General features: G+C 43.4%; 2 protein-coding genes across 4 annotated transcripts in view; both read left to right on the top strand.

Annotated features, from left to right (window-relative positions):
* The window catches only part of EIPR1 (EARP complex and GARP complex interacting protein 1), a 208,845-nt gene that overhangs the window by 11,438 nt on the left and 170,035 nt on the right, over window positions 1-27,372 (top strand). Inside the window, exons 2-3 of one of the 3 annotated variants that reach the window (XM_032791087.2) lie at window positions 19,778-19,861; window positions 27,108-27,240. In XM_032791087.2, coding sequence (XP_032646978.1) covers window positions 19,778-19,861; window positions 27,108-27,240 — 217 coding nt within the window. Of the gene's footprint in view, window positions 1-19,775; window positions 19,862-27,107; window positions 27,241-27,372 lie in introns of those variants that run through there. The other 2 variants (XM_075063693.1, XM_075063694.1) reach the window with 2 other exon arrangements.
* LOC116831247 (separin-like) lies at window positions 116-2,996 on the top strand. Its single transcript, XM_032791089.2, has 7 exons — window positions 116-124; window positions 250-420; window positions 503-607; window positions 1,092-1,207; window positions 1,446-1,529; window positions 2,075-2,239; window positions 2,754-2,996. Exons 1-7 carry the CDS (start codon window positions 116-118, stop codon window positions 2,953-2,955), a joined length of 852 nt encoding a protein of 283 aa, XP_032646980.2. The 3' UTR covers window positions 2,956-2,996.

A 27,372-nucleotide genomic window follows, 5' to 3' on the forward strand; every position in this document is an offset into this window, starting at 1 on the left:
GGATAGATGTGGATTGGTCTAGCTTTAGGCTGCTGAGCTGTTGCTGTGACGGTGGTAGAAAGGGAGCCAGGTCCTTCATGTGCTCTCAAGGGGTTAGGAAGTCCCTTGTACACGCATGGGGGAGGCATTTCAGTTGAAGCCATTCCCCTGGGGCATGGATGGGGATTTGCTGTGCCCATCACCTTGCTGGCCCCTGCATGGGGACACTGGCACAGTCACACATGCCTCAGTCTTCCTCTTTTCCCTCAGCTCGTGTTGAACAGCTCTCATCTCCTCACCCCTCAAGATGTGCAGTGCCTGGCATCCGGGCTGTGCCCAGCGCAGCCAGATGCAGCCCAGGTCTTCCTGCAGGAGGCAGTGGATAAGCAGAGATCCCGCAGTGGGCAGACGAGCGGTCACCTGGTTCTTGTGCTGGACAAGGTTAGTGGTCCTCTCCCCAAAACGTGCCCCTGCCAGCCTAGCCTCTGCCTCTCCAGATAACTCCTCCTCCTCTCCTCTCTAGCACCTGCAGAAGCTCCCCTGGGAGAACATCCCCTGCCTGAGAACCCTGCCAGTGACCCGGTTACCCTCCCTGCGCTTCCTGCTCAGCTACTCCCTCGCTCAGAGGGTAAGTAGGGGGGAAGGGGAGGGCGGGAGGAGGTGACTGTCCTGGGATGGCTCTTCTGTGCCTTCGGGAAGAATTCCCCTGCCCCTGTGAGAGCTAGGCCGGTAGGTAGCTCCCATAATCTCAGATCAGCTGGGCCCTTCCTTCTGTGGGGGAAGAAGCCATTTCCCCCTGCATGACCTGCTCAAGTGATACTGAGCTTGAAAGGGTCAGCCACGAAGAGCTGTCTCCTCTGCCTGCTAGCTGGAGGGGCTCTGAGCACCCCTAGCCTGGCAAATGGGTGCGATGGGGCAGGTAGGATGATCCTGCAGGCCAGCCAGGGGCTTCCCTAGCTGTAGCATGGACTCTCAGTTCACATGGCTGGACTGGATGGTGCCTAGCACCCATAGCTCCCAGTGAGATAGTGGCTGCCCACATGGGTGCCCGTGGCTCTGCAGGATGCTGCACTTAAGAGTGGGAGCAACATGTCTCTTGTGTATCTTTTCAGTATCGACGAGGGTCCATCCTCACCTGCGGAGTGAATCCCAGCAGTGCCTTCTACGTCCTCAACCCACATGACAATCTGCCTGGGACGGAGAAGCGCTTCCGAGCCTGGTTTGAGAGGTGGGTGCATCTTCCTGCCCCCACATGCCCATGGGGGTGGGGTTCTGCAGGGCATGGTTGCCTGTTTCCCTGCGTGGCTTGGTTGTAATCAGCCTCCTTCAGTAGAATGGGAGATGTGTCCCGCTGCTGCCTCCTGCCTGGAGCCATGGGGGCATTGCTGAGCAATGCCGTTGGGTTTGCCCTTCATTGTGGGAGTGGTGGGTGTTCCGCTCTGTTCTCACCCAGTGTTGTCTCACAGCGAACCTGGCTGGACAGGGGTGACTGGAGAAGTCCCAAGCCAGGAGCAGATGCAGTCGGCTCTCACGCAGCGTGATCTCTATATGTAAGTGATTCCGGCATGAGCCAGCTAGTGTCTGAGGGTGGGTGGCATTGGCGAGCAGGACTGACCATGTCTCCCTAGAAGACGGGCGCCTCAGACTCCTGGGTTCTATTCCCAGCACTCTGCCTGATTTGGGGTGTGACCTTGGACAAGCTACCTCCCCTTCTCGTTCCTGTACAGTGAGGATACCTGCCTTGCTAGGAGATCCCTCTTACGGGATACTGATAAGTGCACATTTTCAGTAATCAGGTCCATAGCAGATGGCTCTTTCCTGTAGCTAAAGACCAACACGTAACAATCCTGGGGAGAGACGTTTCCGCTGCTCAGGGATGGAAGTGCAACTAGATTCAAGCATTGGGGAGTTGGGGGGAACAATGGCAGGGTATTGGATCAGTCCATGGAAGCGTAGAGCATTTGCCCTGCAAGTCAGCCTCATTGGAGGCCAGGGAGCTGAGTGGGGGAGCAATGACCAAGATAGCTGCAGCCACCCATAAGCTGTCACCAAGTCCCCTGCAGTGCTGTGAGCTCACCCACAAACTCTGCCTTAGCTACGCCGGGCATGGAGCCGGTGCCCGCTTCCTGGATGGACCATCAATCCTAAAGTTGGACTGCTGTGCTGTGGCCTTGCTCTTTGGCTGCAGTAGCGCCGCCCTGGCTGTCCGTGGCAACCTGGAGGGAACTGGTATCCTCCTCAAGTACATCATGGCAGGATGGTGAGTCTGCCGGGGATGAGATCTCGAGTGTGGGAAATCTGTGCTCTGGCTACTATCAATCCACTGGCCCATGCCCCCCCCTTCCCCCATTCTGCTTTAGAGGAAGGGAGATGCCAGCGTTGTAGGTTTCCTTCCTGACCCATTTAGAGGCTCTGTGTGCCCTTAAGCATGAGGTCTAGTCACCCCTGGCTTAGCCCATAGAGCTTCAAACACTAATGGCCATAAATCACATCATCTCAAATCCCAGCCATGGCATTCAGCTCTGCTGTGGGGAAGCCCAATGCCCACACAGGCAGACCTCTATTGCTCCAGTACTTGCCTGATGCCAGTCCAAGCTATACACACTTTCTCAACTAGGTCTAATTAATAGTGGGAGGGGGTTGTGGGACTGAACCTCCCCACCACCTGTACCCAGGCTAGGCTTGATCCAGGCATGGCTGTGCTGGGTTAAGGTACTGGCTAGAGCCCCGTGTCTGCTGGAGGGGAGACAAGTGTCTGTCTGTTCCCTTTGCAGCCCTCTAGTGCTGGGAAACCTCTGGGACGTGACTGACCGAGACATTGACCGCTATATGGAGGCGCTCCTCCAGAGCTGGCTGAAGGCAGGGTCAGGCGCTCCTCTCCTCCAGCATGTCGCCCAGTCCCGCCAGGCCCCCAGACTCAAATACCTCATCGGCGCAGCCCCCATAGCCTATGGCCTACCTGTGTTTCTGCAGTGAGGCCCCTGCCCACTGGGCTCCCAGGGGTCATGGGACTTGGGTCATGAGCCTGGAGGGATGAGGTGCTGGATCCCTTTCTTGTATGAAACACTTGACCTGAAAACTTCCTTCCAGCCAAACTTTTTCCTCTGGACCACAGCTTCTCTGAAAGTGCCTTGCACTCAGGTGCTGCTTTCAGCCTTGTCTGTCTGACTCTCAGCAGAAGGCCCCTGGGTGGCTTCTCATAAGGACTCATGGATGGATTTTTTTTTAATCTTCACTGTGGCATGTTTGAACAGCTGCAGTGACTTGCAGAGTGGCTGGTCCAGGAGAAGAATCGTATACATGTAAATTGTCAAATTTCTATGAATATAACTTATTTTAATTAAAATAAATCTTGAGTTTTTATATTGCACATGCTTGCTGAATATGTAACGCTTGTACAATTATAGTAAAGCTGGTGGAGCCATAGACTTGGACCATCTGGATCTCCTGGGTCCTTGAGGTGAGAGGACCATCCATTCCCCCACTCCTAACCCTGTTACCTGCTCTGCTAGGCTTTCCTTTTTGGACAGTGCCACTCCAACTGTTGCCTAGGCTGGAGTGTGTAACTTGAACCACTCTCTAGACTGGGGTGGGCAAACTTTTTGGCCTCAGGGCCACATCAGGTTTCTGAAATTGTGTGGAGGGCCAGTTAGGGGAGGCTGTGGCTCCCCAAACAGCCAAGTGTGGCCTGGCCCCTGCCCCCATCCAACCCCCCCGCTATTCTCGCTTCCTGGGACCGTTGCCCCATCCAACCCCCCTTTCCTTCCTGACTGAACCCTCAGAACCCCTGTCCACCACCCCGAACTTCCCTGCCCTCTATCCAACCCTCCTGCTCCCTTACCGCACTGCCTGGAGCACCGGTGACTGGCAGCACTACAGCCGTGCCACCCAGCTGGAACCAACCATGCCACAGTACAGCGCACTGGGTCAGGCTGCGGCTCTGCCGCTGCGCTGCCTGGCAAGAGCTCCCAGCCTTGCCGCCCAGAGCATTGTGCCGGCAGCGCAGTGAACTGAGGCTGCGGGGAAGAGGGAACAGCGAGCCTCCCAGGCCGGGAGCTCAGGCCAGGCAGGAGGGTCCCACAGGCCAGATGTGGCCCGTGGGCCATAGTTTGCCCACCTCTGATCTAGACCAATCTCTTCTGGGTAAACTGAGGCAGTGATTATTTGAAAGGTTAGATGCTACTATTGCCCCTCATCAAAGGGCCATCTTCCTACACCGCATGTGCTGGTAGGGGGCCTGCATTGGACAAAACACCTTACAACACTTGGCTGCTTTTCCTTCAGTTGCTGCCATTCTATCCTCTGACTAGGGGTGGGATGTCTTTTTGCCAGTATCAGTCAGGATGAGAGAGGGAGGATCTTAGTCTTGGGTGCAGTTTTGCTGGTAATGGAGGGGGGGGAGAGCTGTTTTATGGTATTAAAAAACCACCTTGGGCGTCAGAGTTGGTTGGGGAAGGGGGTTGTTACAGCAGCATAGCTGACTAAAGACCTCAGATAGAGGCCTCTGCACCAGGAGGGTTTTACTGATACAGCCATTCGAGTAGAATACTGGCAAAACCTTCCTGGTGTAGAACCACAGAAATGCAGGGCCAAAAGGAACGGAGAGAGGTTATGTAGCACATTCCCCATCCTTCATGCTGAGGCAGGGTGACCTAGATCTGATGGCAGTTTGGGGGTTTTTAATATTAGATTTCCTGAGTAGACCAGTACAAAGCCCAGACTGGGCGGGGGGCAAGCCAATGAAGGCCTCAAGTGTGTTGGAGTCCTGTTGCAGTATTTAACTGCAGCTTTGTTGCCCTAGATTTGCAGAGGCCTCTGCTTCTTTGCTGGACCAGTGGAGCCACTGGACAATCGAGATGCTAAAGGAGCACTCGAGGACAAGGCCATTGCGGAGAAACTAAATGAATTCTTTGCATCAGTCTTCGTAGCCAAGGATGTGAGGGAGATTCCTACACCTGAGATATTCTTTTTAGGTGACAAATCTGAGGAACTGTCCCAGATTGAGGTGTCGATAGAGGTGATTTTGGAACAAATAGATAAACTGAACAGTAATAAGTCACCAGGACCAGATGGGACTCACCCAAGAGCTCTGAAAGAATTCAAATGTGAAACTGCAGAACTACCATCTGTAGTCCATAACCTATTATTTAAATCAGCTTCTGTCCCAAATGACTAGAGGATAGCTACTGTGATGCCAATTTTTAAAAAGGGCTCCAGAGGTGACCCTGGGAATTACAGGCAGGTAAGCCTGACATCAGTACCAGGCAAACTAGTTGAGACTAGAACAATCTTGTCGGACAAATAGCTGAACATAATTTGTTGGGGAAGAGTCAATAGGGTTTTTGTAAAGGGAAATCATGCCTCACCAATCTCCTAGAGTTCTTTCAGGGGGTCAATAAGCATGTGGATATGGGGGATCCAGTGGATATAGTGTACTTAGATTTTTCAGAAAGCCTTTGCCAGTGTCCCTCACCAAAGGCTCTTAAGCAAAGTAAGCTGTCATAGGATAAGAGGGAAGGTCCTCTCATGGATTGGTAACTCGTAAAAAATAGGAAACAAAGGGTAGGAATAAATAGTCAGTTTTCACAATGGAGAAAGGTAAATAGTGGCTTCCCTCAGGGGTCTGACCAGTCCTATTCAACATATTCATAAACTATCTGGAAAAAGGGGTAAACAGTGAGGTGGCAAAATTTATAGATAATTATTTTAAGAACTTTTGTAAGTTCCCAGCAGGCTGCAAAGAGCTACACAAAGATCTCACAAAACTGGATGACTGGGCACTAAAATGGCAGATGAAATTAAATGTTGATAAATGCAAAGTAATGCACATTGGAAAACATAATCCCAACTATACACATAAGATGATGAGATCTAAATTAGCTGTTGCCACTCAAGGGAAAGATCTTGGCATCACTGTGAATAATTCTCTGAAAACATCCACTCAGTGTTTGCTTTTTGGACTGCCACTGCACAATGTTGGGAATCATTAAGAAAGGGATAGATAAGACACAAAATATCATATTGCCCCTATATAAATCCATGGGATGCCCAAATCTTGAATACTGGGTGAAGATGTGGTTGCCCCATCTCAAAAAAGATGTATTGGAAAAGGTTCAGAAAAGGGCAACAAATGTTGTTAGGGGTAAGGAATGGCTTCTGTCTGAGGAGAGATTAACAAAATGGGGGCTTTTCAGCTTGGAAAAGAGACGACTAAGGGCTATAAACTCATGACTGGTGTGGAGAATGTGAATAAGGAAGTGTTAGTTACTCCTCATAACACGAGAACTAGGGGTCCCCAAAAGAAATCAATAGGTGGCAGGTTTTAAAACAAAAGGAAGTATTTCTTCACACAACACAGGGTCAGTCTGTGGAACTCTTTGCCAGAGGATGTTGTGAAGGCCAAGAATGTAATAGGGTTCAAAAAGGAACTAGATAAGTTCAGGGAGGATAGATCCATCAGTGGCTATTAGCCAGGATGGGCAGAGATGGTGTCCCTAGCCTCTGTTTGCCAGAAGCTGGGCATAGGTGACAGGGAATGGATCACTTGATGATTACTGGTTCTGTTCATTCCCTCTAGGGCATCTGGCATTGGCCACTATCAGAAAACAGGATACTGGGCTAGATGGACCTTTGGTTTGACCCAGTATGGCTGTTCTTATGTCTCAGGGGAGGCTCTGGCCATGTGACATGCCATGCCAGCTGCAAGCTTTCGGCAGGAGGGTTTTCAGGAGATTTAACTTTCAGAGCTGTTAACAGTGGCTTGGGTTTCACTCTTTGCTTGGTAGTTTGGATTGTGTCAATACACAAAGTCAAGGAGGGAGAGTAGCATGAAGCATGCCCATCAGGAGAGCTGGAAGTGGATCTAGAAGCTGCTGTAGACACCTCCAGGAACAAAGTGTGGGGTTGGTGATGGGGGAATTCTCTCCTATCCCCAGAAAACTTGATAGGGCTGTGGGACACCTAATGCTTCATAAAGGGAGGCCCTGACCTTACTTTGTTTAGAGGGGAAACAAAGTCAGGGCAGATTAAGTGACTTGGTTCCACAGACTGAGTGGAAATGCTGGCCCTAGAATCCAAATCTCTGGCCTCAGCGTCCTGTGCCCTATTGCAACAACTTATTCTGCCTTGCTTGGGAGCAGCCCCCACACTACAGGGGGGCTTGGCTGTNGAGATATTTATACATACAGAGAACATGAAAAGGTGGAAGTATGCATACCAACAGGAAGAGTCTAATCAATTAAGATGAGCTATCATCAGCAGGAGAAAAAAAACTTTTGAAGGCACTGGGTACAGTGTGGCCGATTTTATTTAATAACTAGTGTTCTGTATCTCATTAGTTTTATTTATTTATATTCTTTAGTGCTTTAGTGCTCTCACTGGGCGGGGGAGGGGGGAGGTTATGCAAGGCAATGTACGGACATAGAATAGACTAGTCCCTGTGCTGAAGAGTTTACAGTCTAATAGACTAAGGCCTGGTCTACCTGATACGACGGGTATTCTGGACGTACCCCAATAGACAGGATAGACCAACTGCTATAGAGCTATGGACAGATAGTCAAAAGAATAGAATTTGTAAGTTACAGTTTCACCCCAGTCAACCTCCTTCACAGCCCTGGCTCATTCTGAGTGGCCTCCTTACAGTGCAGTCACAGAGAGCACTTGGCCTCGGTCTGGGCAGGGGAAGAGAAATGACAACATTTCTGAAGATACACCTCTACCCCGATATAACATGGTCCTCGGGAGACAAAATAAAATCTCACCGCGTTATAGGTGAGACCGTGTTACATCAAACTTGCTTTGCCTTCCCCTCGTCCTCCCCCTGTTCCTTGTTCCCTCAGTGATTGTGGAGAGGTTGGGGAAAGGATGATCCCCCCACACTCACCTGCGGCGGGAAGTGGAGCGACGTGGCCCCAGCCTGCTCCGCTTTCCGTGCCCCAGCCCCAGCCATGTCACTGGGGGGCAGCTGGGGAAAGGTCCTGTACTCACCTGTGGTGGGAAGTGGAGCGCTGTGGCAGGGAGTTGGCGGAGTGGAGTGGGCTGGGACCGGGCTGCTCCGCTTCCGCCGCTGCTGTTGAGTGCGGGGGGTCAAGGGGTTCCCTTCTCCCAAGCCCCCTCCCCCGAGCGATACAGCTGGGGCCGGGGCGAGGGAAGCAGAGCGGGCTGCTCCCAGTCCCCCGCTAATCCCCTGGGCCACTCTGGGACTATGGGGCCCCCAAAAGTGCCCTTCCATAGCTCTTGCCCCCCAGACCCTGGGTGGGGGGGAGCCTCTGAGTGCCCCCAAGACCCTCTGCCCCTTATCAACCCCCTCAGCTCTGGCCTGGCCCGACACCCTTAACATGCTGCGCAGAGCAGCGTGTCAGAACTTTACCATGTTGTATGCGAACCCGCCTTCTATCAGGTTGTGTTATATCGGGGTAGAGGTGTACATGCCCTTGGTTGCTTCTTTCTCCTGCAGAGTGGGGAGACCCCAGCTCCTTGCAGGGCAGGCAGCCTACATGGCTCATGAAGAAGACTGAAATAAATCTTGTGATACTTCACCATTCATCAAAGCTATAGTGTCCCCCTTTATGAATTTGTCCCACAAGGAAAAATTACTTATCATATCATTGTGTTTTCATGTCACAACAAGATAGTTTTTTGCAGGTCCCAAAACTGAAATGGTCCAAGAAATGGCAAGTGAATGGTTTAATGATGCATTATTAGTGATGATTCTCTGTATCAGCCCTGTTGCCCTATCTGGCCACCTTCCATTCAAGTAAGCATCAGAGGGGTAGCTGTGTTAGTCTGGATCTGTAAAAGCAGCAAAGAGTCCTGTGGCACCTTACAGACTAACAGATGTTAGTTGTATTCACTTTTATTGTCAATAGAGCATGGGGCTGTTTTTGTTTGTACACCATTGGATGCTAAATCTGCTCAAGTCTGGCTATCATAACCTTATCATTATATGATTGGATCACAGAGGCTATACGTCATCCTATTTCTTCAGAGTTGATAACTCCAGATTTTAAAGAGCATTAAATGCCTAATATCTCTAGCCGTTAGTCTCTGATTTTGGATCACAGACTATACTGTGTTCTAAGCAAAGTACTATCTGATATAAACTGTAAATTGTGTGACAAAGATTTCTAGTGACATCGTTTAGGTCTCATCATAACCATTATTCAAAAGTCTGCACTGAGCTGTTCCACTTACTCTCTGGGAAATATGCAGCAGATGCTAGGAGAGGATCTCCTGGAATTAGGCCTGGTTGGGAGCATAGAGGGCAATGGACTTTCTGAGAATGTAGTTCTAACCAGGGATTTGTAAAAGTTAATGGTGAGCAGGAGGAAGTGTCTATCTATGTGGCAGAGCTCTGCTCTGGAGCAGTTTTCAAATGAGGTGCAAGGGTGCGTAGTTTTGCAGTTATGGCACAAAGGAACTCACAGACTACAGTATTATTCCTAGGTATTTCTGGCCTCCATAGACTTACAGTGTGACCGCAGGCAAGCCACTTAACTTCTCTGTGCCTCAGGTTTCCTATCTGTAAAATGAGCCTAATATTTTTAAGTATAACTTTTGCTTGTTTTGTTTTTCATATGAATAAATTCAAGTTTGTAAAGCGCTTTGGTATTAAATTGAGTGCCATAGAAATTCCTATAAATAAATATGAACACCAGAGGATAGACTCATTCCCTCTTATAGCTCTCCTAAGGCACATAGGAAAGGAGCCATCCCCAGCTCCACTTTGGTAGAGCTTTTGATGTAACTCCTCCTGGAGCACTGAGGAAGCACTGCAGCTTGGGGGAAATACCTCTTCTGGAGAGCTCTTAAATTCTGCTAATGCAAGTGCTTCTGTCAGTTGCCTATATTTTGTTTGGCTCCTTCAGTTACTTCCAGGCTCCCCAGCTGCCAAGCCCCTGACATCCCTTTATGTGGCAGCCTTACAAAACAGAATTATGCAGCCACATAATCTCATAGTACACAGGGCCTTGGATCTAAGCCACAAACATTTCTATTTGTTCATGAATGGCAGTTCTAAGCCTCAGTCCCATGCTGCCCAGGAAACGTAAGTAGAGTTCTTGCGTTTGTGCCCTCCTTATAGAGTACATTCCTTAGCCAAATGAATGTCGACTCTGGTCTGTCTTGTCTTTCCTATAGGGCTAACTGTCTGGGCTTTGGCTACTGCTGTTTGCTGGTTTCTCCAAGGCAGATCAATTCCATCTTTGGGCTGCCGTTCCCTTCTATGCCTGGAATTAACAGTGGCTCTTCTCATAGAGTGAGATCCCAGGCAAATGTAGAACTGAATAATGCTAATAAAGCTACATTAAGTTAGTTTTTGGTATCTAACAGTTTAAATTTAGTACTGCATGTCCTAAGAGAACTGTTCCAATCATATTTCCCACTTGTTTCAACAGGCTTGCTTAAAACTAGTAGGCTGTAAAGAGAGAAGACCTGAGAAATAGGGCACATCATTATACAGAATCTGTTATGAAGTAGTTTTGCTTTTAGAATGATGACATTTCCAGACTGGCTGCCCATGAATGTTTGGATATTTGAGTAATGATCCAGAATTCCCAAAGGGTTAGAAAGATTATTTTTTTTTAAAGTTGCTGACTGATTTTAGTGCTAGTGAAAGATGTCCTCTTGTCTGAAGTTATCTGCAAACTGATGCAGCACCAGGACAAATTTCCGTATGTTGCCTTGTCAGTGTGTCTCAACATCATACTCCCCTTTGTCTTGGCCTCTGCTGAGAAGGGTATCAGCTGTGGTGTAGTGGTATTTGTGTGGTGGACAAAGACTACAAGCTTGCTTTATGCATGCTGCCAAACTCCATCACATACCATTGACTTTTCAAAACTACCTAGCTGGGTTGAACTTGAACTACTGACCTATAATCTTCTAATTCAGATAGACTATACAATGAGTTATCCCAGAAGTCTCATTAACTACAAAATTTCTCCCTGAAAGGTTATTTTAGAATGATATTCTAGGTATAACTATATCAGTCCCTAAACTTTTACCACTAGCAAAATACTAAAAGTAAATCTATAGGTTAGAGTATTGGAGAGAATAGATGAAATGGAAAAAGTGCTTAAAATAAGTTTTTTACATGTATTTTCAGACCTTCTTCCCCAAAATATGGCAGTTTAAAACCCATATTCTTTATTACATCTCTACCCCAATATAATGCTGTCCTTGGGAGCCAAAAAATCTTACTCTTGTTATAGGTGAAACTGCCTTATATCGAACTTGCTTTGATCTGCCAGAGCGCACAGCCCTGCATCCCCGGAGCGCTGCTTTACTGTGTTATTTTCCAATTCGCATTATATCGGGGTAGAGGTATAGTTAGAATAGCATTTAAAAACAACAACAACAAACACTATTGGCCCACAGATTAGATTTTAATCTATTATTAAAATGCTCCTCTTATCTCTTCCTTCTCTTTGCCCACTTTGGATTAGCATAGTTGTGAATTAAGAATTTGGTTTGCCTGGTTTTCTTTCAGTACAAAACCATAACTGAACTTTTTCAGCTCAGATCCTACCGTGATAGGTATAGAAACCTAATATGGAACTTTTTCAAGTGATAATTAAAATGTACAGTAATCCTAAATTAACTGTTGTCTAGGCTTCTCGTCTTTCTCCATTTCTATACCTTGAGAGGTTCCCTTCTCATGTTGTGGAGAGTGACTTCAGTAAAATTTTATCTGGAAAGCTCATATGTTTCAAGTCTTAAAAGACATACATTGGGAGAGTCTTTTGCTTTGTAAGCTTAAAAGTTGAAAATTAGCATTGTTGCAAAACAGAACTTGCTGAAACTTAGTCCATGCTTCTATCTGTAAGCTGAACTGCGAAAATTGACCTCTTATTCCTACCCTTTGTTTAACCAGTTACTGATCCATGAGCAGACTTTCCCTCTTATCCCATGACTGCCTACTTTGCTTTAGAGCCTTTGGTGAGGGACGTTGTCAAAGGCTTTCTGAAAATCTAAATACACTATGTCCACTGGCTCACCCTTGTCCACATGTTTGTTGATGCCCCCTCTTCCCCAAGAATTCTAATAGATTGGTGAGGCATGATTTCCCTTTACAAAAGCCATATTGGCTCTTTACAAACATATTGTGTTCATCTATGTGTCTGATAATTCTGTTCCTTACTATAGTTTCAACCAGTCTGCCTGTTACTGAAGATAGACTGACTGGCCAGTAATTGCCGAGATCACCTCAGAATCCTCTTTTAAAAATTGGAGTGCTATTAGCTATCTGGTAGTCATCTGGTACATAGGCTGATTTTAGCGATAGATTGCATACCACAGTTAGTAATTCTGCAATTTCATATTTGAGTTCCTTCAGAAGACTTGGGTCCATCTGATCCTGGTGATTTATTACTGTTTAATTTATCAATTTTTTCCAAATGCTATATTTACACTTCAATCTGGGACACTTTCTAAGTTTTGTCACCTTTCTTTGCAGTTGCGCAAAAAAAAAAAAAAAAAGGCTAATATAAGTCTGGGGAGTACAAACAAGAGTGTCACATGTAACACACAGGAGGTAACAGTCCTGCTCTATTTGGTGCTAGTGAAGCCTCATCTGATGTACTATGTCCAGTTCTAGGTGTCCCACTTTAAGAAAGATGTGGAAAAATTAGAGAGCATCCAGGGGAAAGCAACAAAAATGATAAAAGGTTTAGAAAACCTGACCTATGAGGAATGGTTAAAAAACCTGGACATGTGATAGCAAGAGAGAGGGACAGAGTCTTGCATGCATGCCCAGCTCTGGCCCCAGATGCAGGGGTGGGTCAGGCAGATTCAGCCCGGCAGAATCCAAGTATGGAAGGGCTTAGTGTGTGGGGATCCAGGTGTGGAATGAAAGGGTTCTGTGTGGGGCAGTGTGTGTGTGGATGGCTCACTGGAGGGTCCGAGTGCAGACGGGAATGGGACTCTGCAGAGGGGCCCAGGTGGTTGGGGCTCAGCAGGGACAGTCTGGGGGGATGGGGCTTGGCTTGTGTGTTAGGGGGCTTTGGGTAAGGGGGAGTGGGGCTTGGAAGAGTGGGGAGTCTGGGTGCAGCTGGTTGGGGCTCATAGGGGTGAAGGTCTCAAGGGAGCTCACTGGGGTTGTCCAGGTGCAGGGAGGGTGGCGCTCATCAGTGTGGAATTTTCAGTGCAGGGGGCTCAGCAGGAGATGGTCTACGTGCAGGAGTGCGGGTCCAGATGCAGGGTGGTAGAGCTCAGTGGGGGGTCTGGGTGCAGGGGGCGAGGCTTGTTGTGGTGGGCGTTTTGGTGCAGGGGGCTTGGTGATGGGGTTCTGGGTGTGGGAGAGTGACTTTTGGCATGGGGGTTTTGGGTATGATGGGGTCGGGACGCACAGGGTTTGTGCGGATGGGGGAGCAGCTCTCTGTACAATGATCCCTCCCTCCATGGCTGATGAGCGATGGGGACAGGAAGTGGTGAGGGGAGGGTTGGGGAGTGGCGGTGCTTGCAACTGGGGAGATTTCTGCGGGTGGGTCTGACCTGGTCCCATCTGCTTCTTGCAAGGAAAGAGAAGTTCTGCCCTCCACCCAGCTGGGACTAGCCTGGCGCAGGGTAGGAGCCACTGGCTGGGTTGTTTCCAGCACCACCTTCATCTCTCCTCCTCCCCATCTCCCGCAATGGCTTACCTCTCTGCTGGCTGCTCCGGGCACCCAAAATGATGTGCCTGCACTGCTGGGGAGGGACACATTACCGCCCTCGTGGCTCCCCTTTTCTTTCGTGTCAGCAGCCACTTTTCTGTGGGGAAGCAAAGAAATCCGTGGGGGCTGTGAATTCTGAGTGTGCACAGTGGTTTCCCAGGAGTAGACATTGTGGAATCACCACCACTGGAGGTTTTTAAGAATAAGTAAGACAAATGCCTGTCAGGGATGATCTAAGGTGTATCTGGTGCTGCCTCAATGTAGTGCGCTGGACTAGGTGACCTCTCGAGGTTCATTCCAGTTCTATATTTCTCTTATTGTTGGAATAGGGTAAAGAGACTGGAATATTATTTTAATCAATAATAATTCATAGTTAGACCAACAGTTTTAGTGTACAGAGCTTCTTTTTCTAATAGTTAGTGCTGCTCCTCATATCTACTCTTTTTACATAACTCAGGGACTGAAGTTTGTCTTCAAAAACTGGTGCGTTATTGTTTAGACCAAAGCTCTCTGTGTTGACCTAACTTTGCTTTCATTGAAATCAGTAGTAAACTCCTATTGACTTCAGAAGCATCAAATTTAGGCCAATGCTGAGCACTTCTGAAAAATCCTATCCTCCTGGTTATCACTAGTTTATTTAATGGGGTCTACTAGCATTGTGTGGCTGCCACTGATGTCTTTCTGTACCTTTCAGGAGTCTAGGGTTTGTCGTGGGCCAGGGTTTCTGTTTCTTGGACTCGGAACTTTCCTGGGTCACTAATTTGTCTCCAAAGCAAAAGCTATCCTTGTTCGTTTTGCCACCATTCAGCTCCATGTAGATGAAAGGTAATTTTGCCAGGGTTAGACTATGCCAATCTAAGCTGCTTTGGGAGAGGGGAGTGAGGGAGAAAAAGATTAAATTCTCTGGTTGTGTCAAATATGAGACATTTCTTGAAAGGATCTGTAAACCTGCCTTTGAAGGAGAAGGTGATATAATGATTGAGGAAGCTGTGACACTTCCTATGGGTACTGAGGCTTGTGAGGGACCTGGCCGCCACCTGCCCTTAGCTTGAGGAAGTCTTGTCTGTGCCTGCTGTGGATCAGTTCCTTGAAACCTCCAGCCTCTGACAACACAAGCACTACCTTCTAGACCTCACTCTCTCGCTACGGGCTGGTGATAGGCACACACCAACTTTGGAGTCCTCCAACCATCCCTTCTGGAGTGCTCAACCCTTGTTCTCCTGAGCATTCTTGGAACTCTTAGATTCACTGTTCCTCAAGGAATAGTACACATCAGCTTGTAAGATTGAACTCAGTATCACTACTCTACTTAACATACAGCAATTAGATAGTGAAAGCAATAAGAAATTTATTATCAAAGAACAGAGATACAAGTGATAGAAAATATTGGAAACAAATGGTTATATATAAAACAAAATCATAACACACTTTCTAAAGCCTAAACTTAACTAATAAGGTATTACACTATCTTCTACAAAATAGCTTGCCCCACATCCTTTTCTCAACATTTTTAACCAGGTTGTCTGAGATACCAACTCATAAAATCAGGCTTGCTGGCAGCTTGTCCTCAGAGATTGAAGGAATACTTTGGGTTTTCATCTGCACCCCAGATATAGTTTCAGAAGTTTATTGTCTTATTCCTAAGCAGGATAACTTATGCTATTTTTGTTTTTTCCTTCAGCCTTCACAATCTATTGATTAACATTTTGCTCAGACTCTGAGAACATAAAAATGGCCATACTGGGCCAGACCAATGGTTCATCTTGCCCAGTACCCTGTCTTTGGACAGTGTCTGGTGCCAAATGCGTCAGAGGGAATTAACATAACAGGGAAATTATCGAGTGTTCTGTCCTCTGTCTCTAGTCCCAGCTTCTGGCAGGCAGAGATTTAGGGACATCCAGATCATGGGGATGCATCCCTGACTGTCTTGTCCAAGGGTTCCCAACGCGGTGTCCGCGGACGCATCTAAATGCATCCGTGTCCTGGCTGGTGGAGGAGCATCTGCCGAAATGCCGCTGAATTTCTGCAGCGTTTCAGCAGCGACGCCTCTTGATGACATCACTTCTTGGCGGCAAGTGACGTCATTGAGAGGCGTCGCTGCCAAAATGCTGCAGAAATTCGGCAGCATTTCGGCAGGTGCTCCACTGCTGCCACGGTCCTTCGTCTGGCGCCCGCCAGAGGAGAAGGTTGGGGACAACTCGTCTTGTCTAATAGCCATTGATGGACATATCCTCCATGAACTTACCTAGTTCTTTTTTGAACCTGCTATACTTTTGGCCTTTACAACATTCCACAGCAATAAGTTCCGCAGGTTGACTGTGCATTGTGTGCAGGAGTACTTCTTTGTGTTTTACACTTGCTGCTTATTTCATTGGGTGACCTTGGTTCTTGTGTTATGTGAAGGGGTAAATAACACTTCCTTATTGCTTTTCTCCATGCCATTCATGATTTTTATAACCTCTATCATATGCTCCCTTACTTGTCTCATTTTTAAGCTGAACTGTCGAAGTCTTTTTAAATGCTTCTCTTACTGTAAATGGGTGTCCATTGTGAACTATACAATACTTAATTTGCATATGACCAGCCAGGGTGAGATAAAAGTCTCTTCCCCCTGCTTGCCAGGGTTATGGGAATCCTCTTTTGATGACTAGCAAACATAAATTTTACTATATATACATAACTCTTTAAAACACTGAATTGCAGCCATCTCTGGCATGGAAAGCAGCAATAGCTCTTTAAAAGCACACATCAGCACTATGTAACCATTTAGTGCACACATTTTTTAATTTTTGTTTCTATTTAATCGGACTGAAACTGCCAGGGTCAGAGGTAGTTACCCAAATAGTAGCTTTTTCTTGATAACTGGATAACATCACATCTACTTTGGCATAGGAGTTCTGGAATGTTTAATGTAATAAGGCCCTCTGGTAGAAAGACAAGGTGGGTTAGGTAATATCTTTTACTGGACCAACTTCTGTTGGTGAGAGAGATGAACTTACACAGACCTCATTTTAGGTCAGACTTTTCTTTTTAGTGATTTTACACACTGCCCACCACCCCATGCCCAGTGACCTCTCAAATCTTTGTTTTCTTGAAGTAATATCTTGTCTCCTTTTTGGCTGTAGTGGAGGAGTGGAAGGATTGTTTTAAATTGATTCAGAGCTCATACTGCTGGTACTTAAAGTATGATAGTTTTACTACCTTGGAAACAGATGATACATTATAGACACGTTTTTGCATGCATATGGTTATTCCTCTCCGGATATGTAATTCATGGCTCTATAAACTGCTTTAGGATGCAGTAAATGAAAATGCCAATTCATTTTATTCACTTGACTAGATTATATCTCTGGTTCATATGCTTTTCAGTATAACCATTGTGTTTCAGTATTAGCTAGGGTCTACATATACCTATTCAATTACAGATATGATTATGGGGCTGAGGTTTTCTGTATCTCAAGCTTTCTGGTGATTAGGCTGCGCACACTTCAAGTGAAGGAGGACAGCAGCAATGCACAGTGACTCAATACCAAGGCTTATCATTAAGGTAGGGGAGGGGATCTTAGACCATCAGTTGCCAAAGCTTGAAGTACTACTCTCCTATACATTGACCACATGCTCAAAGCAAATGTCCTGTCCATCTGAAGTACCTCTATCACCTGTTGAAATGATCATTTATTTATTTGTATTGCTGTAGCACCAAGGAGTCCTAATTATGAATCAGGACCCCATTGTGCTAGGTGCTGTACAAACAAACAGAAAGACAGTCCTTGCCCCAAGGAGCTTACAATTTAAGTCTAAGATGACAACAGATGGATATACACAAACAAGGAAATACAATTAAACAAGAGGCAATATTGATCAGCATGGTAGGCAGAAATTTCTGCACACCAGTAGCTATTTGTTTTGCTGTTGTGACTTTCTCTGAATCAACCTGCCTGAGTAGACACAATAAAAAATAACAGATTTGCATACTTGTGCATGAGCCATCTGAAGGTCTGTTATCTCTATTAAGAATCAAACTGTTTCAGATACTGTTAAGCCCGTATTGACAAATCTGAATCTGATAAACCCACAGATGCATTTTCCATTCTTGGAATGAGGATAACATGTAGGAAGTCAGTTCTTTATTTTGAAACGTATTACAGTTCCAGATATTTAACCCAAACTTTCCATATTTTCAGTAGAGTAGGGGAAAAATACAATTCCGAATTTTTTTGGAGGGGGAAGGAAGAAGAAAAAGTTGGTTGTACATAGACAAATGTCAGCATATGGTGACATTCTCTCTTTTTCTTTTCTTTTTTTTAATTTTATTTTAAAGAGCATCTTGAGCCTAAACTGCTTTTAAGAAGAGGCTCTTTAAAGATGAGGAAACAAAGTTCTTATCAGTATTTCTTTATTCCATGAGAGACCCAGGAGATCTTTTTTGTTGTTGTTCTGTTCTATTCCACTTGTTAACCTAAATCTATTTGGTTGAAGGAGGTTTGTAATGACTGGGTTGTTTCTAGTGGTGCTTTCCTGAAAAGAACTTGGCAGGGGATTTGAAATGAAAAGAAGTTCTCACCATGGCTGAGGGAAAATCCACATTGTAAACTTTATATAAAAATTAAAAGCTTGTTGGTGAACTTTCTTGCTGTCACTGAACACTACAGACTAGCAACATTAGCTCTGTATAGACCCAATGCAGGCAGATGTACTGTAAGTTTCATTACATAGATCTGATGTAAATCCATAGTGATTCGTTTCTATTATTTCAGAGTTTAGCATGTACTGAGAACAAACCGTCAGTTGAATCAGAATTTCTACTCAATTTATGATTTGTTTAAATGCTCACTGTGTACTAGTTTTTGACCAGTAAACTCATTTTACTTGTTACTCATGTCAGGTTTAAATCTAAAGTAGAAAATGTAGTTTTTTTGTCTAAATCAGTGTTGAGTCTAGCATCTGAAATGTTTATCTGTTCAGTGGTGCTTCAGAATGAATTCTGAATTCCAGGTCCAATCTGATCATAACCCCCTAGAAGATGGTTGGACTGCTTGTTTTATTCAATGAAGATCTAAGTGTGTTTTTACAAAATACTATTCTGTAATTAACTTGTGGTTAAAATGAAATAGATAAAATAATAACACTCTTAAAAGCATGTCTCTCCAAAGTTCTAGCCACCTTAATCATCAATTAAAAATAGATTCTTAATCAATAAGGCTATTGTAAATAAAACAGCACCTAATCCCCCAGCATTTAACTATGTCAGCCAAAAAAGAGTAGGTGTAGTGGAAGTGGGCAGAGCTGCTAACTACCTCAGTCTTTCCAAAATGTCTGCTTAAAAATATGGACTTTGCAGCATGCCTGGAGTGTCTACAGGTTTGGGATATTTAAGAGCAAGTGGGGCTGTGAATTCCAAAGTTATCTGAGGTTTTATTACAGCATCTTATTGGTCTCTTTAGCAAACTGGCCAAAGACTGAAATATCCTCTGCCAGTGAGAGGAGCTCCTTTGAGGGCAGGGTTGAGGGAATTGGCAGGGTAGGGTGGGAATGGCTGCATTATCACTGCCAGTACTATGCCTTTTTAATGAGTAAGTAGAGGATGATAATTTCCATGATAGTCATTCTAATATGGTCTTAGCTTTAGTGTCTTAACGTTGAAAAACAAGGCGGACCAAGAACTTCTTTCCTTCTAGCTTGCGCTTTCCTGTGAATAGTAGGGAAAAGAATGAACTGGTGACTTTCCGTGTGGGTTCAGAAATCTTACTTAAAGTGTAAAATGTTTGTTTTGAATAATTTGTTCAAGGATGCCCTTTGTCATTGCAGTGGCCTTAAGTATTTTTGAACCTCCTTCCCAGGTTTCACGATTCTGAGTTCATTAAGAAGAATTAATCTGGGAGAAATTCTTAACATTGAATTGTGTTTTTGGTTTTTAAATAAATATGGGCACATCATTTATTTACCACCCAGAGTATAGATGTGAGAAGCAATCCCTTCATTAAAAAATGTAGGTAAATAGCCTAAATACAGATAAAGTTCAGGAGAAAGATGCAGTGTAAAAGTTTGATGCTTAAGGTGATCAACTGGGATGTCTTTTATTTTCCAAGATTTTCACAAATTATTAATGTATTGCATTTGTGTTTTTATAATAGTTTTCTTTTTTTTGCTAGGCCCGTGCTTTAACACCCCAGATAGCAGAAACGGATGCAATTCGATTTTTGGTTGGGACACAGTCTCTCAAATATGATAATCAGGTAAACTTTTGTCAGAATAATACATGTTAAGTATCAGGAATATTCTTTAACTTTTTTACCAGTATATTACTTCATTTTCCTGCCAAGTTTGAGCATTAGATGCTTTATTTTAAAAATATGTATTATGTAAACAAAATGTACACATTTTGGTAAGTAGTTAGGTGAATGAGATTTTTTTTTTTTAAGGTTAATATATTTTCATAGTCACCTGATTTTCTAAGACTGGTGAATAATTAATTTTAAAAAAATTTATCATAACTTATTTGAGAGAAATTGCAAAATCAAATTAGTTATTTAATATATATTATTTGACCAGTTCTAGTACTAAGTTACTCCTTTTGATTTTGTAGAACCATTTTAAACTGCAGAACAGGTAACCCAATTAAAATAAAATCCTGCTGTCCATTTTGAAATCATAGTTAGGCCCTGATGATCTACTTCAATGGAACTCCTTAAAGACATATATGTGTAAATATTGGCAGGATCTGTGCCTTTAGGTTTTAATTAGTAGTTGTCTACAGCTCTATTCCCATGAGCCTAACTTCATTTTTTGCCTGTGAATATCCATAAAACTTCCATCGCTGTATTTCTGCAGGGAGTAAGGGCTACAGTGACATACAGCCTATACACGGCTGCCTATTTTATCCAATCTGTCCTTCTAAAAAAGTCAGCTATTTTACAAGATTAACTTTAGAACATGCCTTTATATTGAAGGGCAGGCTGGAGCCCTGAAACAAATTAAAAACCCTATAGTGTTAGTACAGTCATTGATTTTTCACATTAGAATAGTTTCAGTATTTATTCACGAATACCTTTAGCACACAAACAGAGCTTGGATTCAGGAAGTGCATGGTGCTACACTGTGCTGACACTTCTCTCAAGCCTATCTTATTTTCCAGAATCTCAGCTTTCATTTTTTTTAAAGTCAATCTCTAGCTGTTATGATTGTGAAGAAAACCTCAAATGTGAAGGGTATAAATGATGTAAAGATGTTTAGAGAGAGGAGAGAGCCTGGAACAGAAGCTCTTCTCCATTCATCTCAGTGAAATTTAGTCTCAGATGCCCAGTAGTAACTTAAATGTCAACATGAACTGTTTTGTTTTTCGTGTGAGAAAGGAGAGAGAATCATAGACTTACTGTGAATGTCTCATTTTGGTGTTATTAGTAGGTGTTGAGTTTGAGAGAGGTCGTATCCTGCCCCTGTCAAGAAGGAGCTGAGCAAAGTGCATGGACAAAGTCAAGCTCTGTCAATGGGGAGCTGAGCTCAGAGGGCATGCATAATCATATTTTGAAAAGCTGTACAATCCAGTGTGAGCAGTATCTCACTTGGGTAGTTTATATGGTTTGAACAGGACCACCACCTTTCACCCCAGTTTGACCACTGAACACAGCATCCATAATGGCATAGCAAACACAACTGTTTCACCTTGTTTGTTCGTATAGGCAGGTTGGCACTCTGTAGTATGAAAACCAGACCTTTGCCCCGAAAAACTTACTCCTTCCAATTGACAGAGAACATGATGGAAAAAAAAAAACCATACCAAGATTGGGAGAGTGAGGAGACACGATAGAAAATGTAGGAAAGGGAGCAATGTTCCTAGAGTATTATTTTCAAAATTCAGATTATTTTGGTTTTTTCCTATTATTTTTTTATATTTTGTTAAATATAACCTAGAATGCAAGGGAGAACAGGTAGTGTTGGAGCCAAAGTTAGCAGTGGAAAGCTACCTGAAACTGAGTTTTGGAGAGGGGAAACCACATGATGTAGAAATAATAATAAGAGAAGCAGTTCAAGATATAAAAATCTGGGTGTGGTGTTATATATTTGTATAAATTATTGTTGGCAGAGGGAGAAGAAAATGACTTACAGAAAAAAATTCAGTTTAAAAAAAACAAAGGAGTAAAACTTTTTTCATTGTTATCTCAGCTACTGAAATGCCCGAAGATTAACTATTGACTGTGAAGGTGTTTTATGCTAACTGGGTAATTACATCTAGTTTTTTTGCCTAGGATAAACTATCTTTGACTTCACGGAGTATTTAGCTGAGGATTTAGTTATTATTTTTTAAGGAGGAAGCACCCTTTAGTTATCACCTAATATCCAATGAGTTTCAAATCATTAACATTTACTGAAAGGGAAATGTTGACATGATTCTGACAAGGTGATTGTGAGCATTAATTCTTTACTCTAATCCTGTACATACATGTTGAATCTGCATCTAGCACTTTTTTTTTCTCTCTTTCAAGGGAATAGCACTAACAATAGAAGTGCAGTGCTTTTAGTGAGCTGTTAACAAATAATTGTGGTTAATGGCCCTTGGCTGTGCTTCACGCCATCATCTTCTCCCAGCTAGTCATTAATCCCCAAGAAATGCTATAGGCCTCAATCACTATAGCTTAATTCTGCACCACTTTTTTTCCCATTACTTGACCTATCTTTAGTAGCTGGCTGGCACCTTTGGTGCTGTGACTTCTAACCAGGCGCTACACAGTGAGGAGGGTTTTTCATATAGCATCAATATATGCAGAATCTCTTGATTTGTTTCAAGTCACATAAAGGTGTGTCATAGAAGAAAGCTAGTCCCAGAGCTGTCCTGATTTATGGAGGTAGGAAGTTCAAAAATAGCTTTGCAGCAGAAGAAATGGAGGTATTTACAGAAGATTAACTGAAAACAGAAAACACTTCATTTGTAACATTTATATTAAAAGTGGAGGAACAATAATAATAAAAAGTGATGATAAAATTATTTGTGTTATGGGAACACCCAGAATGTCAATGGTTCTCAGACTTTAAGATCTAGAATGCTATATCTAGTATTTGGCATTCCACCATCATAATTTAGCATAATTTATAATGGTAAAGCAAGCCAGATACCACAGTTTCGTAACCACTATTCTGTGTTGCTATCTGTACACACATGAAAAGACAGTCCTCACACTGAACACATTACAGTCTAAAAACACCTGGAAGGTGGTGGGGTAAAGGGGGTATGGAGATAATCTATATAGATATAAAAGCAAAGTCGTCATTATGTCTGACACATTCTTAGTTAGTTCCATGGGTTTTATTTAATTTTTTATCATGGAGTCAGAGGTGGGGTGAGCAGGGAATAGGAGAAGGAAGGAATGGGAGGAGAATCAGTGTGGAGGATGATGTGCAGAAGGAAAGAGGAAAAGATGGAAGGAGCATGGATGGCAGGGAGAACCAGGCTTACAGCACAGGAACTTTAAAGAAGGGGGCAGGAGGGAGGTTGGAGCTAACAACCAGTTAGGGCAGACTGCACATTGGAAAATAGAGTCAGATGCCTAGCAGGGATCCAGGGGCTATCAGTGTGTGCTGCCACACTGGCTCCTGTAGGGATGGGGATTCTTGGCTCTTGGGGGTCCGTTCCACTTTGAAAAGTCCTATGCTTCATCCCACAGAGCTGGAGGTGAAGTCCTCTGCCTGCTTTCTCTCCATACAACCTTTCCAGGGGCAATTATTAGTCCCTATTTTTTTCCTCTCTATCATCCTGTTGATGCATTCTGTTTCTTACTCTTTCTTGTCTAGTTCCCCTCCCTGATGGTGATGCAAGGTCTTTGGTCTTGTCCTTTTAAGTACTGTTCTCTGCTTAACATCCCTGCTTCTACATATGTCTCCTTCTAGTGCTTTTTCATGCATCTCTGGAAAAGGGGGCATAGAAGCTCGTGGAACAGAAAAAGAGCACTGTACTGGGCTTTTGCTACTGTCAAGCGGGGAAAGCAAGGGTTGGATTTTACTCTCTGCAAGGCCCTAATGTGACACCCTTAACCTTTGATTTAGAAAGAGGAACCACGGTGGTGGTTAGAGGTGAGAAGGAAAGGACCTCCTTTATAAAATGGATTTGGCCAACCTTGTTTGAATTGAACTTTCCTGACTTGAGCCATTATAAGCCACAACTGTATGTGGCCTGAAAACTATTCAGTTATAAGGATCACAAAACTTAAACATCTGTGTAAAATTTTGTTCTGGAGAAAATCAGACAGAAGTGTTGAAGGATCATTCTTTAGTGAACTTTCAGTATTTTGGAAGAAAACTAAACATGTTGTTCTTACTTTCAACTTGTGTACATGGTGAATTTTCCCAGAATGGCTATAGCGGAATAATTATTCTGCTATCACTGTACTGGTATTATTTCCCTGTGTGGACACTCTTTTCTGGCATAAAAGTGATTTTTATTAGCAAAGCAAAGTAATTCTGGATTGGAGCATCCACATGGGGGCATTATTCAGCTATAGCTGTACTGGAAAACTTCTCCATGTTGACAAGCCATTACTTACCCATGTGCTAACTCTATCCGTTTCTAAGGTGCTTGTCGCCATGGTATCTAATTCACATTATATTTAATCTATTATCTCATCTGTTCACTCGTTAACTTTTGATTGATGTCTTACTTGGACAACATTGGTGAATATATTTCAGAATTGAAGCCCATATAGGAGTATGATGTGGGCTGGTCTGTCTTATTTGCCAGTATTGGCCACTGTGGCATCGCATTGTATTAAATATAAATTTGGCCAAAATGTATTTGAAGAAAACACTAAATATGAATGATAGAAGAACTAACAAGATTTCATCAACTTTAGAAATGTGTGCTGAATGCTAAGGAGGCTAAGAAGAACATTAGCACAGAAACCGTGGAGAGAGAATATTTTTTTTTTCCATTGTTAAGCCCCCTCCTTTCTTACTCACAGCAGGCCAACATGTTCACGCTTTGCTGTAACATCTCTTCTTGTACCCAGGATGCATGTTACAGCTACCAAGGAAGGATATGTAGTATTTTCCCTATACCAAAAGGACATAAAAATAAATAGCCTTTTGTCAAATGTGAAATTTTATTTTAATCAAGAATTTATCCTCAACCTGCATGAGTTGACTCTGCTCCTGCAGAATTACCTGGTAGCTGTGAGATCAGCTGAAGCAGAATCTTCACAGCAGAGTAGAAACTGTCTATATGACTTTGAGGGGCCTTATATAAGGGTAAAAGGTACTCTTGGTTTATGTGCTGAATGACCCACTTAACCTGGTTAGCAGGTGACATATAATACACATTGCTGAAGCAAATGGATTTTTGATTTGTAGTTCACCTTTAGGGAACCAATTGCATTGCAAGTAGGCTACTTAATAATTTCAGTAGAAGGATTCACATTTTTTGAGAGTTAAGGAAAAGATGCAAACAGGCAGGACTGATGTATTGCGTGCTGCAGCATTGGCATAAAGTTTTAGTTTGAATCTTTCCATATGCAGGATAGTACAGCGATTCTCACATTCTAAACATCCTGCTATAAATCTTTCTCTTATTTGAAATGGTGAACTAGAGGGCTCCTGTCTGTCTCAGGGATGCAAGACTGAGAAGCAACTGTAAAATATTCATGTCATAGGATTAATAGGAATTGCCGTTCAATCCTAACTGTGGAGCTGTTTAGAGGTACTTTAGGCCAAAGAATTATAAAAGGAAGGAATTCTTCCCGACTGTAATTCTAGTGTACAATGCTATTGCCTTCTCTTTATCGTCATGTCCCAAATTAATAAATATGGTATTTTTCTTCCAGTTTGTCTGCAAATAGTTGGAATTGTAAGTTTATCCAGCACAAATATGTATTTTACCTTTGATAAAGAGTCTCACAACATACTTTATAGTGACTGTCAAGAGCTAAAAGGAGAAGGCCTGAAGATCAGATATAAAGATGACGTGAGGGAGGAATCATTATAGATGAGGCAGCACAAGTCATAATGTGCACTTGTGGGAACAGGATGAAGGGGAGGCCAAGATAGGGTCTGGCAGAGTAGATGATGCTCAAGCAAGAGTTAAGGTAACATGAAACCAGGGACAATTTTTTGAAAGGCAGAGGGTCACTTTAAATTGGATATGAAGATGGATATGCCTTTGTAAAGGGGATGAATGTCTCACTTCATAGATGGATTCATAGTTTGGGTCATCAAATGATGACTGGAGAGAGATGATTCCTTGAGCAACTGATGAGCATTTTAGATTCTTAGATAGGAGACTAGGAGCATGGTGGGTATCGGGGAACCAAAGTCCAATTTAAGACAGTAATTGCAGATGGCAGCACTGAAGAGAGTGAGGAAAAGGTGAATACTAACTTGAGATGAAAGAGACTAGAGGATATAACCCTTGCTGTGGTTGGGAGTTGATGGATTGAGAGCAATATCGTCTATTACCAAAGGGAATACTTAGTACTGCAAAACTAAACAAACAAATCCTAAAACTGGACTGATGGGTTCTATCTAGCACATTAAACACTTCAAAAAAATGGCCTACAGCACTGTCTGGCTAAGCTTTTATTATGACCTAATTTAATAGTAGGGAATAGGATGTCTTTAGTGGTTTTTTTTTTTTTTTCCTTCTTCTTTGCCATGTGGAGGGTTCTGTTCCTGAACCTCTGATAGGGCAAAGTTACTCATGCATGTTAAGTGTTTTTCAGGGGCAGTCTTAGTCAGTTTCCCCTGCTTTTTGTGTGAGTCTTCCACATGGTAGCTGAGGAAATAAACCCAATTTTTAAAAATTGGGAAAAGTGTTTATAAAACAAAAGAAAAAATTGGTTGTGAGTAACACCTGAAACCACTTGTTAAATCTTATAAACAATTGGCTAGATTCTAGGTTGACTACGTTGTTATAAGTTATAAGTTGAAAGGTTGACTTTTTTTACCCTATTTTTTTAAATGGTGATAGATTTCTTGATGTGTCGGTGATAAGTGCAGAGGTATATGCAGTAACTGAAGAGAGGGTGCTGAAAAACTTGTAGTAGGGCATCAGTTTTCCTATTACATCTACTAATAATCCCTCTTTCTGTCCACTTAAGGGAGATTCATTTCTGTTGATCTGGATACAGAATTATCTTAGACATTTAGATGGAGGGTTTGAATGCTTTCATTTCAGTTAATTGCTAGCAAAATGGTGAGCTGCAAGTTAAGGGCTCTGGTAGCTCATTTCCTGTTAACCATCAAATGGAAAATGCAGTTGTATTCTGTAGTCACAACACCAGGGAAAATAAACAAAGGGGATTTCTTCACAATAAGATAATCACTTTTTTAGAGAAAATATCCTGCATGAAATTAAAGAGTTATATTGTTAGTATAACAATTAATTAAAGTAGATATAAGTCATAAAACTCATATTACATGGTTCTGTGCTGTCATCATGTATAATTAAGACCCACAGGAAAACAGTGGAGTCCTAATGTTATCTTTTTATTGTATTTGTAGATTCACATAATAGATTTTGATGATGAAAATAACATTATAAACAAAAATGTTCTCATCCATCAAGCGGGTGAAATTTGGCACATTAGTGCCAGTCCTGCAGATAAAGGTGTGCTAGCAACCTGCTACAATAAAAGTAAGTGCATTTTAACAACTTATCTGAACTTGTGTGTTTTAATATTTAATACAATAGCTGTACATCTGGCAATACAAGTAGCTTAAAATGGGATCTCTTTTATTATATGCACTTTTCCAAAATGCTTTCTTA

This window comes from Chelonoidis abingdonii, chromosome 3, assembly GCF_003597395.2.
Source record: "Chelonoidis abingdonii isolate Lonesome George chromosome 3, CheloAbing_2.0, whole genome shotgun sequence".
NCBI classification, from domain to species: Eukaryota; Metazoa; Chordata; order Testudines; family Testudinidae; genus Chelonoidis; species Chelonoidis abingdonii.

Bases quoted from the DNA above. Each gene is read 5' to 3' on its own strand.
- LOC116831247 (XM_032791089.2), top strand. The intron at 608-1,091 runs GTAAGTAGGGGG...GTATCTTTTCAG, and splicing joins GCTACTCCCTCGCTCAGAGG to TATCGACGAGGGTCCATCCT. The intron at 2,240-2,753 runs GTGAGTCTGCCG...TTCCCTTTGCAG, and splicing joins AAGTACATCATGGCAGGATG to CCCTCTAGTGCTGGGAAACC.